Genomic DNA, 19116 nt, shown 5'->3' with positions numbered 1-19116 from the left:
GCTGTAGATAAGCAAGGCAAGTTGCCACGTCAGGTAGTCATTGGTGGGATTACCCCCCGTTCTGCCCAGCGCTTACAAGCTTACTGATTGTGGACTCCTTTTTCTTTAAGTCAGCTTGCCTGTGGGCACCGGGCTCCTTTCAGGGTCTGCCGAGGCCCCCGTTTGCTCTAGTGTCTCTTGCCATCCAGCGCATCCCATAGCCCCGGGGAACACCCTTCAGCACACTGTGGAGCCCTGCCTGTCCCCTTCCACAAGGGTCAATGTTGAAGATTGACTCCACCTTAAGGGCCATAGTGCCTTTTGTGGCTTCTCTCCTCTCTTTGAAACAATGAGGATAAAACAGAAAAGATGTAACATAGCAAGCTGAAGGGATTGCTGAACTTGATAAATTGTTGTATCAGCCTTGCTTTTGTATATAAGACTCAGTTCTAGCCACAAAATCAAGGCTGAAGAAGAAACATGGTGCCCATGAAATTAGCCTTAATTGAATTAGCCTTTCTTTGCCTGCTCCTCCTGCACGTACGTCCTGGAGGAGCTGTACATTTGGGGGTAGATGGGGAGGGGTGAGGGTTGTCATATTTACCCAGATATTGCCCCTTACATAATCGTATCTCCCTGTCTCTAAGGGGGAAACGGATCCTAGGCCAGGAGCTGGTGGGGCTCATTGAGAGGGCTTTAAACTAGGTAAGATGGGGGACGGGGCTGAAACAAAGCTTGTTAGAGCTGTGCCGGGGGGACAATGGCAAGGCTGGGAGAGAAGGCAATGGCCCAAGTGAAGTGCATCTCCACTAATGCATGCAGCATTGGTAATGGCATGCATTAATGCCATGAGCGCAGTGTTGTGGGGAAATCCCTGAGTGCGTGCAGCAGGCTTCAGAATTCACTTGCAGAGGCAGGAAATGTCCCCATCCCGCAGCACCGCTGCATCCTGCCAGCGTGCAGGGTTCTTTAGGTGGGTGAGAGAGTATTGGCTGATGCGTTTCCAATTTGAGAGAGAGAAGCACGTCTTTTTGAGGTAACAACTCGTAGGATCTTTGCGAGTAAAGCCATCTTTGTAGTAGTAGGTGCCTTTACCGCATGCAGCTCTTCTTCAAGTGAGTAATTTTTACAGCGTGCTTATGGATAGTTGTTGTTTTGTTAACAACTTCTTACGTCGTTGTTAACAAATGATGTTATTTTGCGTGTTTTCTCTGTGGTTCTAGGTCCCTTCTGATTTTTGCAGAATTACGGGGCTTCCTGCAATTGTGACCTTATGCCTTCACCTCTATTTCAAATATTATCAAAGTTGCAACATTGGTGGTAAAGTGATGGAGCAGGGTTTAGGGGAAATGTATCATCCAAGTTCCCTGTGCCAGAGTGTATCTGAAAACAACAGCAGTAGGCATGTAAGATGTAGCCTTTTTCAGGGTTGGAGACAGTTTCTTTTGTTTTTGGAGCTTTTTCCTGCTCTTTTGCTGGCTGTAGAGTCTTGTAACCTTCTGGATTTTAAGTGCTTGGAATTCTCTTAATAGGGGGATATTTAGCATCAGTTGCTGGCTAACTTGGTTTTGGGACGTGGTGGCGTATGCTTCTGTTTTGGGGTTATAAGTTAATCTACAAATATAATATTTGTAACCTTTTTGGGTTATATTTTAATCTCTAGATATATCAAGCCATTCTTTGTGAATCCTCTTCAGAAGATAGGCACAGTATTATCAAGAGACTGAGCAGGGTCACCTTTTTCATCTGTGAAGGATAAGTCTGCAATTACCCGTGCTGGGGCTGCTGTGCATTCATGTCCTGTTGGCATTTGTGGACCTGTAGTGGTTTAACCCGGCTGGCAGCTAAACACCACACAGCTGTTTGCTCACCCTCCCCCCTCCCTCTCTGGGATGGGAGAGAAACGGGAAAGTGAAGCCCGTGAGTTGAGATAAAGACAGTTTAATAAGACAGGAAAATAATAGTAACAATACATGTAATAATAATAACAATGATGATGATAATAGTATTACTACTAATAATGTGTACAAACAAGTGATGCACAATGCAATTGCTCATCACCCGCTGACCGATGCCCAGCCTAACCCCGAGCAGTCTGGCCCCCATCCCCCGGCTAGCCACCCCTATATATTGTTTATCATGACGTCAGATGGTATGGAATACCCCTTTGGCCAGTTTGGGTCACCTGTCCTGGGTCTGTCCCCTCCCAGCTCTTACTGCACCCCCAGCCTGCCCGTTGGCAGGACAGAGCAAAAGGCTGAGATGTCCTTGGCTTAGTATAAGCACTGCTCTGCAACAATTAAAGTATCGGGGTGTTATCAGCACTCTTCTCATCCTAAGCCAAAACACAGCATTCCACCAGCTACTAGGAAGAAAATTAATTCTGTTCTAACTGAAACCAGGATATCTATCCACCCCTTATTCCATACCATTTATGTCATGCTCAGGTTACACTCTTTTCCATACATTCTAATTAGTCACCTATAGTAGTCATGGTAGTGATAACATACAGTATTATATAGTAATGAACACGGTACAATTCAATTCATGGGCTATTCTCACCCAGTATTAAATCTCCTTGAGGTATACACCGGACCTCTCCGTTCTTTTGCATCACCCACCAAGTGTATCCAGGTCCCTGAGCGAAAGCAATTCCATGAATGGGTTTGCCTTTTCCTGAGGCAGGAGTAGCCCAGACTGTTTTACCCAGCATATTTCTTACATGCACTACAGGAACTTTATCCCCATCTACAGTACGCAACAGGTTTGATTGGGCAGGTCCAGCTCGGTTGGCAGATCCCCTAGTATTGACTAACCAGGTGGCCTTTGCCAAATGCGTATCCCAATTTTTGAATGTCCCAGCGCCCATTGCTTTCAAGGTAGTCTTTAACAGGCCATTGTATCGTTCAACTTTCCCGGAGGCTGGTGCATGATAGGGGATGTGATACACCCACTCAATACCATGTTCTTTGGCCCAAGTGTCTATAAGCTTGTTTCGGAAGTGAGTCCCATTGTCTGACTCTATTCTTTCTGGGGTGCCATGTCGCCATAGGACTTGCTTTTCAAGGCCCAGGATAGTGTTCCGGGTGGTGGCATGAGGCACAGGATATGTTTCCAGCCACCCGGTGGTTGCTTCCACCATTGTAAGTACGTGGCGCTTGCCATTGCGAGTTTGAGGGACTGTGATGTGATCAATCTGCCAGGCCTCTCCATATTTATATTTCAGCCATCGTCCTCCATACCAAAGAGGCTTTGACCATTTGGCTTGCTTGATTGCAGCACATGTTTCACAGTCGTGAATAACCTGTGCTATAGCGTCCATGGTCAGGTCCACCCCTCGATCACGAGCCCATCTGTATGTGGCATCTCTGCCTTGATGGCCTGAGGTGTCATGGGCCCATCGGGCTATAAATAATTCACCTTTATGCTGCCAATCCAGGTCCACCTGAGCTATTTCAATCTTAGCAGCCTGATTCACTTGCTGGTTGTTTTGATGTTCTTCAGTAGCCTGATTCTTGGGCACATGAGCATCTACATGGTGTACCTTTACAGCCAGGTTCTCTACCCAAGCAGCAATATCTTGCCACAATGCAGCAGCCCAGATGGGTTTGCCCCTGCGCTGCCAGTTGTTTTGCTTCCATTGCTGTAACCATCCCCACAGGGCATTTGCTACCATCCATGAATCAGTGTAGAGATAGAGAACTGGCCATTTTTCTCGTTCAGCAATGTCTAAGGCCAGCTGAATGGCCTTCACTTCTGCAAACTGACTCGATTCACCTTCTCCCTCAGCAGCTTCTGCAACTCGCCGTGTAGGACTCCATACAGCAGCCTTCCATCTCCGATGCTTCCCCACAATACGACAGGACCCATCAGTGAACGGGGCATATTTCTTTTCATTCTCTGGCAACTGGTTGTACAGTGGGGCTTCTTCAGCACGACCCACCTCCTCCTCTGATGATATCCCAAAGTATTTGCCTTCTGGCCAGTCCATAATCACTTCCAATATTCCTGGGTGACTGGGGTTTCCTATTTGAGCCCAGTGAGTAATCAGTGCAACCCACTTGCTCCATGTAGCATCAGTTGCATGATGTGTAGAGGGGACCCTTCCTTTGAACATCCAGCCTAGTACCGGCAATCGGGGTGCTAGGAGGAGCTGCGCTTCAGTACCGACCACCTCCGAAGCAGATCGAACTCCTTCATATGCTGCCAATATCTCCTTTTCAGTTGGAGTATAGCGGGCCTCAGATCCTCTGTATCCCCGACTCCAAAACCCCAGGGGCCGACCTCGAGTTTCCCCAGGTTCTTTCTGCCAGAGGCTCCAGGTGGGGCCGTTCTCCCCGGCTGAAGTGTAGAGCACATTCTTTACATCTGGTCCTGTTCGAACTGGCCCAAGGGCTACTGCATGGACTATTTCCTGCTTGATTTGTTCAAAGGCTTGTCGTTGCTCAGGGCCCCATTCAAACTCATTCTTCTTACGGGTTACTTGGTAGAGTGGGTTTACAATCAGACTGTAATTTGGGATGTGCATTCTCCAAAACCCCACAACACCTAGGAAAGTCTGTGTTTCTTTTTTGCTAGTTGTTGGAGACATAGCTGTTATTTTGTTGATCACATCCATTGGGATTTGACGACGCCCATCTTGCCATTTTATTCCTAAAAACTGGATCTCTTGTGCAGGTCCTTTGACTTTATTTTGTTTTATGGCAAAACTGGCTTTCAGAAGGATTTGGACTATTTTCTTTCCTTTCTCGAGAACTTCCTCTGCTGTGTCACCCCACACAATCATGTCATCGATGTACTGCAGGTGTTCAGGAGCTTCCCCCTGCTCTAGCGCAGACTGGATCAGTCCATGGCAAATGGTAGGGCTGTGTTTCCACCCCTGGGGCATCCGATTCCAAGTATATTGGACTCCCCTCCAAGTGAAGGCAAACTGTGGCCTGCACTCTGCTGCTAGAGGGATGGAGAAAAATGCATTAGCGATATCAATTGTGGTGTACCACTTGGCTGCCTTCAATTCAGGTTCGTACTGGAGTTCCAGCATGTCCAGCACTGCAGCACTCAGTGGTGGCGTGACTTCGTTCAGGCCACGATAGTCCACTGTTAGTCTCCACTCGCCATTAGACTTTCGCACTGGCCATATGGGACTATTGAAAGGTGAATGAGTCTTGCTGATCACTCCTTGGCTCTCCAATTGACGAATTAGCTTATGGATGGGAATCAGGGAGTCTCAGTTAGTGCGATATTGCCGCCGGTGCACAGTTGTGGTAGCGATTGGCACTTGCTGTTCTTCAACCCTCAGCAACCCCACAACAGAGGGGTCCTCTGAGAGACCAGGCAAGGTAGATAATTGTTTAATGCCCTCTGTCTCTAAGGCAGCTATACCAAAAGCCCACTGGAACCTTTTTGGGTCCTTGAAATATCCTCTTCTAAGATAGTCTATGCCAAGAATACACGGAGCATCCGGGCCAGTCACAATGCGGTGCTTTTCCCACTCATTCCCAGTCAGGCTCATTTCAGCCTCCAATACAGTCAACTGCTGAGATCCCCCTGTCACTCCACAAATACAGATGAGCTCTGGCCCTTTATAGCTCTATGGCATTATAGTACATTGTGCAGCGGTGTCTACTAAAGCCTTATACTTCTGTGCGTCTGATGTGCCAGGCCATCGAATCCACACAGTCCAATAAACTCGATTGTCCCTTTCCTCCTCCTGACTGGAGGCAGGGCCCCCCTAATCCTGGTCAGAATCTTCTTTGTTTCTGTGTTTGAAGGACTGTCTGCTGGAAGTTGGAGCAGCAAACTTTTCAGAGAATTCCTTTTTCCCGATTGTTTTCTTTTGCAACTCACGTACCCGTGCCTCTAGGGTCACGGTAGATTTTCCATCCCATTTTCTCATGTCCTCTCCACGGTCTCGTAAGTAAAACCACAGGGTAGCACGGGGTGAGTACCCACCATATCGTCTTCCTTGTGTGGAAGAACGCCTACCCCTGATAGCTGAGACACTGCTTTGTACAGGTGGGGAGGAAAGTAATCTTTCTTCAAGTTGGTGAAACTTTTCAGAAAGTTTCTCCCAAGTGTTCTCTTTTGGTCGGTGGACACTGGTTGGTTCAGGTGGGGAGGAAGATAGATTCTCTTTAAGTTGGTGGAACTCTTTAGAAAGTTTCTCCACAGCTGAGATGCAGGCCTGTAAGGAAGAGGAGAGACTTTCTTCGTACTGCCGGAGTTGCTTAGCCACTTCATCCACTGTGGGTTCCTCATCCTCTTTCCAGGCCATTACTGCCAATGAGCTGGCATATGATGATGGTGCGCTCCGTACAAACCTCCGCCACATGGGTCGTGTACACCTGACTTCATCTGGATCTGTGGATGTTTGTCTGAGGTCTGGATCCTCATAAATCACTTCCCGTATGGCTAATTCCCTCAGGTACTGGATTCCTTTCTCCATAGTGGTCCACTTGCCTGGTAGACATTCAAGTTCTTCCTTGAAGGGATACCTTTCCCTCACAGCTGAGAGGAGACGCCTCCAGAGGCTGTGAAATTGTGCTCCATCTGCAATTGCTTTGTCAATGCCAGCGTCTCTAGCAAGGGATCCCTGCTAGAGACCACCTGGCTTCCCTGCCGTCTAATTCCACACAATTGGCTCCAGTGTCCCAGCACCGGAGCAGCCAGGTGACAAGCTGCTCACCTATACAATGACCAAAATCTTTTCGCACATCTCATAGCTCACGCTCTTATAGGTTTTAGGTAGTTACTGTTATTTTTTTGGCATCCTCATCTTCCTCCTCCTGAATCCCTGATGGCCCAGCGTCGTCGTCATCTCTATATCTAGATTTGGCAGAAGACTCTCTGCGTTCGAAACAATCTGAATCTCTATACCATTTTTTCACCTTCTCTACAGGGGCAACTTGCACTGCTACAGCTCGTTTCTCTGACCCCGTTACAGGGTCTGCCACAGGGGTTGGAATACCCTCTGCAGGGTCAACTTGTACGGCTACCGCTCCTTTCTCTGACCCCGTTACAGGGTCTGCCACAGGGATTGGAATACCCTCTGCAGGGTTGACTTGCACTGCCACAGCTCGTTTCTCTGACACAGCCACAGGAGCTGGAGCGGCTGCAGGAGCTGGAGCTGGAGCAGCTGCAGGAACTGGAACTGGAGCAGCTGCAGAGTCCACCGTAGGGGTCGCAGTGTCCATTGGATCTGTCCCAGGACTTGGACTGACCGCAGGGTCTGTCATTAAGTTGATAGCAGTATCCATGGCAGCTCGATAGGCATGAGCCAGGCCCCAGCACGTTACAATGATTTGTGTTACTTTGGAACTGTCAGAGTTGTGACACCTTTTTTTCAAGCATTCTGCCAGATTTTTAGGATTTTGCAGTTGTTCAGGGGTGAATTTCCAAAACACTGGGGGTGCCAACTGCTCTAGATGCCTGCCCATATCCTCCCATACTCCCTGCCACCCACAACTATACTGCCTCCAGGCAGATCTCCAGATGAGCTTCCTAAGTAGTTGTTTAACTTTGAGCAAAAGCAGAATCTGAAGCGCATTCAGGAGGCATAACAAAAAGACCATGCTGGTCTGAGTATCCCAAGGATATTCAATATCTTGGAGAGCTATTGTAACAAGCTCGGAGGATAAGAGGGTGGTGAAGGAGAAAGGGAGAGTGATCAAGTAAGAAAAAATATCTTCCCCTTTCCCCTCCACAGATTGACTCCCTAATGAAAAAAGGCAACAGGTATAATTCTAATAGTTTCCAAGATACAGTTTCCAAAGTATAGAGTCGATGATGTTACTGAGTACAAATACCAAGTTAGAGTCATGACCAGATATTTCATCATCTCACAAGCCACTGTTACAACACACAGTACCATAATGATCTGAAACCAGGGCCCAGGGAGGATAAACAACATGACAGAGAGCACATACGGAAAATAATGTGCTATAATACTCAATTTGGAAAACAGGCGCAGCAGAGTTGAGATTAAAGCAATCAGCATTATGACAAGTGACTATTAAGCAGGTCTAATACTTATACCAATTTTAGTTTAACGCACTCTGGTCAGATCTGCCGTTATCTCAACCTTTTGAGCCCCATGTTGGGCGCCAAAAAGACTGTCGTGGTTTAACCCGGCCGGCAGCTAAACACCACGCAGCCGTCCGCTCACCCTCCCCCCTCCCTCTCTGGGACGGGGGAGAGAAATGGAAAGTGAAGCCCATGAGTTGAGATAAAGACAGTTTAATAAGACAGGAAAATAATAATAACAACAACAACAACAATAATAATAATAACAACAATAACAATAATAATAATATACAGTGATGATAATAGTACTACTAATAATTATGTGTACAAACAAGTGATGCACAATGCAATTGCTCACCACCTGCTGACCGATGCCCAGCCTAACCCCAAGCAGTTTGGCCCCCATCCCCCGTCTAGCCACCCCTATATATTGTTTATCATGACGTCAGATGGTATGGAATACCCCTTTGGCCAGTTTGGGTCACCTGTCCTGGGTCTGTCCCCTCCCAGCTCTTGCTACACCCCCAGCCTGCCCATTGGCAGGACAGAGCAAGAAGCTGAGATGTCCTTGGCTTAGTATAAGCACTGCTCTGCAACGATTAAAACATCGGGGTGTTATCAGCACTCTTCTCATCCTAAGCCAAAACATAGCATTCCACCAGCTACTAGGAAGAAAATTAATTCTGTTCTAACTGAAACCAGGACACTGCTCCTGGCACTGAGAGTTCAATTCGTTGAGTTTTCCCCATTTGGCAGTTTTCTTAGCATCAGAAGTGCGTTCATTTTTAATGAACTTTTTGTTCCATACATACATATGTGTGCTGGGATTATTCTTCTACCAGTATTGAATGTTTCAACGGACACTGTTTAAGATCAATGAGAAAAAGCATCTTGCGGTGTTCGGTCTCCAGCTTTGAAGAAAGTATGGCGATACTGAGGGGAAATGTCAACAGAAGACGCTTTTCAAGGTACTGTATTTCTATATGTTCAATCTCTGTTCGATTTGTAGATTGAAAAGCAAGAGAGAAAGCATGTGCAGTGAGTTGTGGCCTGATAAACCTCCGGCTAAAATCAGCAGAGGCCTATGAGCATGCTGATGGCATACCAGTACCTTAAAACTAGAATCCCTCTTCTCAGTGGAAGTCTTCTGCTTTTCTAAAAAAACATGTGTTTTTTTCCCCAACCCCTTTGAGGTGTTGTTGTGGTGTTTAGCTGCCGGACGGGTTAAACCACACAGCCCTTCTCCAACCCTCCCACCTCCCTCTCTGGGATGGGGGAGGGAAACGGGAAAGTGAAGCCTGCGAGTTGAGATAAAGACAGTTTATTAAGACAGGAAAATAATAATGATGATGATGATAATAGTACTGCTAATAGTAATGTGTACAAAACAAGTGATGTACAATGCAGTTGCTCACTACCCGCTGACCAGTGCCCAGCGTAACCCCTAGCAGCCCGGCTGCCCCGCCCTATCCATGGTGCAGCGTGTTGCCATAAGGCATAGAATTCTTTGGCCAGTTGGGGTCGGCCATCCTGAGTCTGTCCCCTCGCAGCTGTTGCTGTGCGCCGATTCTGATCGCTAGTAGGACAGTGAGACACCGAAAGGTCCTTGGCTTGTTGTAAGTACTGCTCTGCAGCAACTGAAACATCGGGGTGGTATCAGCACTCCTCTAAACATCCTTTCACACTTCCTAAGCCAAAACATAGCAACCTACCCGCTACTAGGAGGAGAACTAACTCTGTCCTAACCGAAACCAGGACACGTATCTTATCCGCTTGGGTGCTATTGCTCATAATTTTGAGAATTCAACATGAGCAAGCTAGGAAATGTGGGTACATACAGAACCGCGTGTATATGGTACGCAACAGACTTGGGGTCTGGATCCTCCGTGAGGCCTACAGGCTTCTCTTTGTATACCATGGAGCACTGGCTTGTAAACATGGTGAAATTTCCCACCCTTGATGGGTCTAACACAAAAACTCTTTTCTCCCTTCTCTCCCCTGTCCTCTTTCTTAATGTAGGCAGTTGAGAAAGCCGAAATTGGAACAAAAAAAAGAATATAACACAGGTAAGTGGCTGTAACTCCCCGGGATACCTATTTACGCTGGTTACTGAAGAGGATGGTACTTGGTCACTCCATCGCTTTCATTTGGCCCCAAAGCCTTCTGTAGTCAGCTGAATTCAGTCATCAGTGACTTTTCTGTGAAGAGAGGTAGGTGCAAATAGGAGATTTTATGAATTCCTTGGGGAGGGAGCAGTGTGAATTGCGGCTTGGTAGGCACAAAGCAAACTGTTCTAATTGTGCAAAGTAAATTGATACTTGGTAAGTTCAAACTTAGTTTTATAGTTGGCAACCACAAAAGTAAACCTTAGCTGTGATCCTACCACCACTGTGGCGTAGCTCTTCCCTTCCCCTTGTCCTCTTGGCTCTTTTAATGACAGTGCAAGCAACAAACGTGTGCCAAAGGGTGCTGTATGGTAAACAATGGGCAGGCTTTTTTCTAAAAAGCACGAGTTTGAGTTATGTGGTGTTTGGGTGTTTGTCTTGAAACGATTCTTACCTCCTTGAGCTGTTAGATCATAATGCAGGAAATGAAAGTGCTGCATGCATAAACAGAGTAATAAAACATACACCTCTTAGGAAGAGGCTTGCAATGTAATAGTGTTTGTTTTGAGCACTGTTAGATACAGTTTGACATGAATGGAGTGAAAACACCTTAGAGAAAGGTGTTGATTGTTCTCCCTTTTCCAAGACAGAAATAACTGGAGTAGATTTCCCTCCTGCATGGAACAAAAGTTGCACGTTTGTTTTTGTCTGGCTAGCTTTCAGTCTCTTTAAGAATTTCTCTACAGGTCACAGTTTTAAGTAGACAGTTTAAACGTGCAGAGCGATAAGTAAGTGGAATGCAGTGGTTGTGACAACAACTTCTGATCTGAAATTTAAAGAAAAATCAATCCACTTCAGGGTGCCTTTTTTGTTTGTCTGTTTACATTTTACAAGAGCAACGGTGAAATAAGGAGAATCCCATCTTCAGTGTTTCAAAATACTTTGTTTCTGCGTTTCAGTCACCAGAACACTGAGGAGTAGAGCTGGTGCAAAAACTGTGAGACGAGTCCACGGAGAAAACAGGGACTTGGAGCTGCGCCGCAGCTGTAGCGTCGGACGCAGTCGGTACTCTACTACTAACTCGTCCATTCTATTTGACAAACCTATAACAAAGTAAGTCATCTTTTCTTGCAGACCTCTTAAAATGATCTTTCTTAGCAAGCCTTTGCACTATGGCATAATGTTGGCCTCGACTTGCTCTGTATTTTGACAGCAAAGAGGTATGGCTGCTCCTGGCATTGAGAGTTCAATTCGTTGAGTTTTCCCCATTTGGCAGTTTTCTTAGCATCAGAAGTGCGTTCATTTTTAATGAACTTTTTGTTCCATACTCACAAAAGTGAATGTAATGCTTGATTAAGAAACTGAGGACGGTTTGATACAGTCAAAGCAAAGTAGTCCTAGGGATTCTGCGTTTCTGTCCATGGTTTATTTCTGTTTCTGAAGCCAAAATTGTTTTCTGCTTCAGAATTTGCTTTCCTTGCATTTCATCATTTTCTACAACACGAAACTGAGATTCCCATGTAGAGAAGAACAAACAGCCTTTCCTCGGTTAACAAAAAATGACTTAATGCTATTGTGCAGAGCAACTTAAGTAGGATTAAAAGTTGACATAATTTTTTTATAACATCTTACTAGGATGTCAGAATTCTTATTTTCCTCCTGCATTTAAATATATATATTTTAAATGTGCTCAGTAAGAGGGGAAAATAAACCTGAAAACAGCGTATGTTTGCAAATCCTCAAAAGCTTGTTCTTAAATCTCTATCAAAAATAAAGATTTGACCTGATTTTTTGGTAATGTCTAAAATCTTGGCTAAGTGCCAATGACTTTTGCTTTGTGCATACTCCATTAAAATCTCTTACTGATTATGTGTGCTGTTTTATTTTTTTCATACATGCCTAACTTTGCTCTTACATGTCAACTTTGTATCTTAGTACTGCTGAAGTTTTGCTACAAAAAATGGCTGAAATGGAGCAGATGCATAGATGCCAAAGATGTTGGGAAGATGTTGAGGTACAAATGACAGAGCAAGTACTCCGTCAGTTTGCCACTTTTGTAGAGTATTTCACGTAGGGAAGTAACTTAGTTGTAATTTTAATTGAACTGAAATAACTTCCTTCCAAAGAATAGCGTGGTCTAAACTACCATTTGGTCTTGCTCTCTGGTTATATCTTCATGTCTTACTGATACGGTTGTGCTCCAGATATCTTTTAAGAGTGGAGGAAGCATCTTCTGCAGAAGATGTGGGATAACGGGGAGATGCTGCAGTGCATGTCTTCCACTCCAGTTTCTGAATTGCCTTCTGCTTTTTGAATGGGCACGGTTTACAAACAGCTGTTTCGGACTTGGGTTTTTACTCTAAATGTTACTAAAAGCTCTGCCAGGGGGACTGAATATGCAAAAAGACTGGTGCTTTCCTTCAGCTTGGCAGTTTAAGCTGTTTAGCTTTTTATCCTTAACTCCTAAATCATATTTCTCGTCATGCTCAGGAACGCACTTACTTGGAAAGCTTAACAAAAGGCAGTGCATAGCTTCCTGTGTTGGTCACTCGCTCGAATTTTGATTCCTGTTAACGTTTTTTTTCCTGAGAGCTCACAAAGAATCTCCAGTATCATGTAGCTTTAATCATCTGTTACAGGCAAATGGAGCTGTTTTCTTTAATTGACCTAACTTGCATTTCGGAGTTCTTCCTTGGTTGCAAACTGCTCCCAGAGTTTTCAGGAACTGGAAGCCTTTCAAATTTCCAGCTGAATGAACTGATGGCTACTTTATGTATATTTGTTCATGTGCTGGCCTTGCCTGAGAGCTTAAATAAACCCCTGTCTCTAGAGGAACCCCTGTTAAAGTTGTATGCAGCAATCATACTTCCTCTGTCTTAGTTTTGCTCTATTAAATTAAACTATTTTATTAAATTACTGTTCTTTTGAATGATAGGCACATCGTTTTAAAACTTCCCGATAACCTACTTTCATAGCTTTTTGTTTAGCTCTGAATGTCCTTCTTTTTCTCTCAAATCACAGGATGGTTGAGGTTAGAAGGGGCCTCTGGAGGTCACCTGGTCCAACCTTCCCCTGCTCAAGCAGGGACAGCTAGAGCTGGTTGCCCAGGGCTGTGAAATGAATCCAGAATTGTCCACAGTACTTTTTATTAGCATCTCTCACACGCCTGTATGATTTCTTTTGGTATGTCTGCTAGAAAGGTAGTTCTTTTTCCTTGGTTCTGTCACGCTGTAGGTTATTAACCTATGATTAACTAACGCACTCAGTTTTGTATCTGGGCAAGTATTTAACCACTGCATGTACTGAGCCCTGGTTTAGAGCAGAAATTCTTGTTACTGATTGTGGGTGCACGCAATCATATTCCCATTCTCTCCTCTTGTGCAATAATTTATTTTTTGTGTGTGTACGGGATGCCTCGATAATGTTACTGTGTAAGCATCAACAGACAGACGTGTCTGTCAGTGGATGTACGTGTATGCACGTCTGTTTTTCTGCACGTTTGTGACCGATCTTTCTTGCTGCTTGGAATTAGGAGAACCTTGATATCTTCACCTGTGTGAAGTCGGACTTTGAAAGAACTGGACCTGGCAGTCCAGATGAGATTGGTGAGTTCTGGTTTTAAGTTTTCTTTACTCTGTTCTAACCAAAAGCCTTGTCTTAAACAATTGAAACAAGCTAATCTACTGGGTATTTGTCTTCTGTGAAAATTCTGTGTTGCTATTGACTTCACAAGCCTTAGTATGAGCTCTAGGGCTGTACTGTAGTGAGCTCAGAACAGGTGAAAAAAAAAGTAGATGAGCTGACGAGTTAGATTATGTGATAGAGCTCACCTGCACACCTGCAAAGGAGCTCAGAGAGACAGTGACAGGAGGCTGAGCCCCAGAAAATAGTTTGCTCCTCCCTTCAGAGGCCCAGAGGAGCAGAGAGATGCACAGTGGCAGGTGGGAACCCGAGGGAAGTTCTTCAGAGGAAGAATGGCTGGGCCACGAACTAGTAAGGGAGAAGCAGAGTTGACTCCTTTGGAGGTTTAGTTAGGAAAACACTAGCTCAAAGTCTTAACAAGAGTAGCTTGAATACAAGGCGGGGGCCAGTCTAGAGGGAGAAGCTTGGTTAAAGTGTGTGGGTTTCAGGGAGCTGTGCAGTAGAGACTTGTAGAGAGGAATTTTAAATAGCATGTTGAATGGGAAATGAGCCCGGGTTAATTAATTGATGATCAAAATGCAAACTACAATTTTAAATCAGGAAAGAGCTAGAATATACTTTTATAATGAAAAATACGCCAGAAAAGAGTGAGGAAAGTGTCAGTGTTGTTATAAAGGAAGTTATTGGAAAAAGGAAAGGGTTAGAGGAGCAATACAGCAGAGAAATTCATGCTTTTGTGATAGAAGGGTTGGAACACCAAGGACTGGAGATGGTAGTGATCACAAACTCATTTACTGATCGCTCAGTTTTCCGTGTGCTGTCTGTATACCCCATGGCACCTACCTTGCATTCAGAAAGCAATGCAGCCTTTGGGGTTAAAAAATAAAAACCAAAGAGGGCAGTGCTTTCCAAGAAAAAAAGATCCTTTTGGCAAACAGGTAGGTGAATGGAGTATGTATGTTCCTTCCTCGGTGTCCTGCTGTTAACGTGAGAGGATATTCTCCAGAACCCAGTAGATAATTGCACTCTGGTTCTTGTGTTTTTTACCATCTTTCATGAAACAACTTCAGGTTACTTGACAGAAGCTAATGGCCTAAGCTTATGTGCATTTGGCATTGTTTTCTCATTGGTGAGCTTCAAGCCTGTGTCTGGCCCATTATTGCTCACAGAATTTGTGGCAGAGCTAGACTTGGACTTAGATTACTACGCTTAGTCTTAGCCCTACAGATTATTAAAACCCTTTCCACTAAATACTTTCTGAAACTAAGAAGCGACTTTCTGAAATAGCTGTTTTCAGAAGATCTGCATCTTAGCTAAGCAATAGGACAGAATTTTGCCTGTTGTTAAACACTGAGGCTGATGACAAGTCCATCAGCAGTTTCAGAGAGGACAGAACAATGTCTAGATGCATGCTCATCTGCTAGGATTTGTGATTTCTGAAACGTGACTTGCATAAATTCATCTTAAGGTTTTGCAGGATCCACTGTGTCCTTAAAATAATGATAATAATAAAACTTACAGGCATCTGTGTAATGCATTTTGGATTTCATATAATTTGCAAAAGTACTTAACGATTCGGTGTCATGTTGTGGTACACTACAAACATCAAAAGGAAGTGAGAACAAAGAAAATGATGGTGAAGATGTTCCAAGGCGTTACAACCTTCGACAGAGTAAACCTGCTGACCGCTACCAAGCTCCTATGGAAAGTAGGTTGAACGCACAGTTTCTCTTAAAACCTTATTTCGTGCACATAAGTGAGATAAAACTTTTGAATGCAAATACATGTGTTTGCGCACACAGTACTGCTTCAGTTCTGTACCTTCATTCTGCACATGAACTTCACTGTTTTTATCAGACACGTGTGTCCTGTGCACATTGTATTTCTTTGCTGTTTGGCATACTTAGTGCTATGTATCCTTGATATAACAGTACTTAATCACACTTAATAGTCTTGCTCTTGTGATTTTCAGTTCACCTTTAAGCAGGGCGTAGTTTTCCACTTGTGCCATGCACTGATGAAAAGCAAAAACAGTTAAAAATTCTTCTGGAATTAGGGATGAGTGAAACACGTGGCATTTTCTTTATCTTTTGATATCGTCCTCTCTTTAAATGTATCTGTATCATTATTCTAAATTCTTTTCCTTTCAGTAAGACAAAGAGATCGAGAGAGGACTAACTCGGGCCAGCCCCATTCTGTCAGACAGAAAGAGTCACTTGAAAATGCTGGGTCACAAAAATGTAGGAGACGTGCCAGGTTGGTGTATGGCTAGTGATAGCTCTTACTTATCCGTAGAGCTGTCAGTCTCCTTACTGCATAATGCTTCAAAGGGTTTTCAGTTTAGTGGTAATTACAGAGTAAGTTTATGAACGGTACTTTGGTAGTCTTAAGGTAGAGAGGAAAGAAATATTTGGAGGGGAGGAGGTGGATACTTTTAAGTTGGTTTCTTTTTTCAATCCAATATTTGTGGGTCGCTGATAAGATGATTATGGAGGTAGTGTCTTGGGTTTCTGTAACTGAAATTCTTTGGTTCTGGAACTGAAGCCAGAATCCCCCCTTAAAAATCTTAGTCAGACTATTTAATCTTGAAGGATACAAATGATTTTCTTAAAACCGAAAATAATTGTATTCGATTTAGAGGGAGAGGCTTTATGGAAGTTTTGTTAGATTTAAAAAAAAAAAAAAGAAAAAGAAAAAGTTATCAGTCAAATACTGACTCTAGTTTCTGTTTGGAATCAACTAATGTTTCTATGTGAAGTTAACCTTAAACAATAAAAGATCTAAATGAAATCATAAATTGCCTTAGTAATGATAAAGGCTTTTTGGATTCTGTAAGCAGTTAGTGCGTAGAGAATGCTGTTGATTGCCAGATATTTTGTTGAGCATTCTTGAAAGCAGACAGTTGTCACGAGGAAAATCATGTCATGGCCTTTGAAATCAGATTCCCAAGGAGTACAATGGACTGGAAAATAGATCTCAGAGTAAATTTTGAGATAGAATTCCCTTGATTTTTGGTGTTACTGAGTATCTGCTCTGTTTTCTTTTGAACTTTCTGGTCTATATGCTTGCTTGCAGACAGAGACGTGCAGATGACATCAGTGATTCTACACCCTCTTGCTCATCTCCCTTGCTTAGCACGTGTGATACGGAGGACGGTGGTGAGAGCAGTGAGGATGGCGAGAGCATATCTCCAAGAAGGTTGCTGTCGTTAGAGAATAGGGGAGGGATGAACCTCCTTCAAATGAATATTTAGCCATGTTTAAGTTTATCTGAAGGTAACTGTGTAAGTTTATGTCAATTAATTAGGTCTTCTATATATTAATTAATGTCTTCTACATTTGCTTGGCATTATTACGAAAAACAAAAATCTTCGAGCTGCGTCTTAAAGAAAAAGAAGCCCTATAACTTCTCCTTAATTCAAATCAGGACTTTTCGAGTGAAACGTCAGAAACAGGACCTAAAGAGAGTTCAGAGGGATCAAAAGAAAGTTGGAAGAAGTCAGGGAGATGCAATGCAAATAGATAGTGTGTTAAGTCGTAAACTAATCATCGTGTCAGCGAGTGTTTCCAGTGATTACGAAAGATCTCAGTGTGCCATCTACAACTACCTTTGTTGATGGTTTTCTCTAAAGCAACTTCAAAAATTGCCCAGAATGTTTCCGTTGTGCTGAGATAATTTCTGATGAAACCTTGATCTAGATTGCTGCTTTCTTTAACATACAAACTCTGTTGTGTTGAATTTCTCTTTAGATTGGATTTGAGAACGTGGGTGGTCTTTCGGAACACATCGCAGCTTTGAAAGAGATGGTGATTTTTCCCCTCCTGTATCCAGAAGTTTTTCAGCGGTTCAATATTCAGCCCCCAAGGTAACTCATTACAGTGATAAATCGTAAGTCAGCTGTTTTCAGGAGAAAGTTCGCTTAAGGTATCAATATGCTTCCATGCTTCAACATTTTTGGCAGCGGTGAACGTTTGTTTTAGTAGTAGCAAAAAGTGGTTTCTTAAAAACGGATAGAATCAAGAATATTTGTAGGTTAAAAGTATAAGCAATGTCTTAAAATTTTAAGTTTTACCATCTGGTGTTTTTAAAAAGTTGGGTTAGTTGGGTTGGAGTGGTTTTGTTCTCCGTTTTATGTACAAGTCAGCTTGATTAGGTTGTAAGCAAGAAGGGATTATCTAGTGGAAGTCAATTGTAACATGTTGCCTGGAAGCCCAGTTGTTTTTCCTGCCTACTTTTGCTTTTTTATTGCAGAGGCTGTCTATTTTATGGCCCCCCAGGAACAGGGAAAACACTAGTTGCTCGTGCACTTGCCAGTGAATATAGCCGAAGTGACAGGAAAATATCATTTTTTATGAGAAATGCTTCGGACTGCATGAGAAAATACGTGGGGGAATCAGAACGCCTACTTCGTGTGTTATTTGAACAGGTGAGGTTGAAATGCACAGTGTATTCTGTCAGAGTTGAAACCATTATTTTCTGTGGTCAACGTTTTTAAGTAGAACTTGCTCTTTTTTTGTATTTTGTTAGGTTTTTTTTCCCACTGAAATGGAAATGCCAGTGTTTCTGCTGTGAATGTCATCTCTAAGAACTACTGGAACGATTTGCTTCCTGTCACCCGGATACAGTGGGTTGAGACAGACTGTCTTCTGTTAGTCATGCCAGATACTCCAGAAGCTCTATCAGTAGAGGTCCCAGAGGCTAAAATGAAAGATGTAGTTTAGATGACATTCCAACCATGATGTTTTTGTGCATTTTTCCTTTAAATAATGCTGTTTTACTCTGTGTTTTCGTGCTAGGCCTATCAGATGCGACCTTCAATTATTTTCTTTGACGAGATAGATGGTCTCGCTCCTGTGCGCTCCAGTAAACAAGACCACATTCACAGAATCACAGAATTTCTAGGTTGGAAGAGACCTCAAGATCATCGAGTCCAACCTCTGACCTAACGCTAACAGTCCCCACTAAACCATATCCCTAAGCTCTACATCTAAACGTCTTTTAAAGACTTCCAGGGATGGTGACTCCACCACTTCCCCGGGCAGCCTGTTCCAATGTCTAACAACCCTTTCAGTAAAGATGTTCTTCCTAACATCTAACATAAAACTCCCCTGGCGCAACTTAAGCCCATTCCCCCTTGTCCTGTCACCAGGCACGTGGGAGAACAGGCCAACCCCCACCTCACTACAGCCTCCTTTAAGGTATCTGTAGAGAGCAATAAGGTCACCCGTGAGCCTCCTCTTCTCCAGGCTGAACAAGCCCAGCTCCCTCAGCCGCTCCTCGTAGGACTTGTTCTCCAGGCCCCTCACCAGCTTCGTCGCCCTTCTCTGGACCCGCTCAAGCACTTCGATGTCCTTCTTGTAGCGAGAAG

The 19116-nt window shown here is 43.9% G+C and overlaps 1 protein-coding gene across 6 annotated transcripts in view; it reads left to right on the top strand.

The window, feature by feature from the left end:
- Positions 1-18066, top strand: part of LOC137846463 (ATPase family AAA domain-containing protein 2-like) — a 165399-nt gene extending 147333 nt beyond the window's left edge. The window contains exons 1-10 of one of the 6 annotated variants that reach the window (XM_068664410.1): positions 8832-8969; positions 10021-10067; positions 11066-11219; positions 12042-12120; positions 13639-13711; positions 15361-15456; positions 15899-16004; positions 16824-16946; positions 17175-17613; positions 18000-18066. In XM_068664410.1, the coding sequence (XP_068520511.1) occupies positions 8878-8969; positions 10021-10067; positions 11066-11219; positions 12042-12120; positions 13639-13711; positions 15361-15456; positions 15899-16004; positions 16824-16946; positions 17175-17364 (960 nt within the window). In that variant the 5' untranslated portion in view covers positions 8832-8877 and the 3' untranslated portion in view covers positions 17365-17613; positions 18000-18066. Of the gene's footprint in view, positions 1-8831; positions 8970-10020; positions 10068-11065; positions 11220-12041; positions 12121-13638; positions 13712-15360; positions 15457-15898; positions 16005-16823; positions 17032-17174; positions 17614-17999 lie in introns of those variants that run through there. The other 5 variants (XM_068664414.1, XM_068664417.1, XM_068664415.1 and 2 more) reach the window with 5 other exon arrangements.
- The last annotated feature ends 1050 nt before the right edge of the window (positions 18067-19116 follow it).

Source organism: Anas acuta, chromosome 32 (genome assembly GCF_963932015.1).
Source record: "Anas acuta chromosome 32, bAnaAcu1.1, whole genome shotgun sequence".
Taxonomy (NCBI): Eukaryota; Metazoa; Chordata; class Aves; order Anseriformes; family Anatidae; genus Anas; species Anas acuta.
This window is presented reverse-complemented; position numbering and strand designations above follow the sequence as displayed.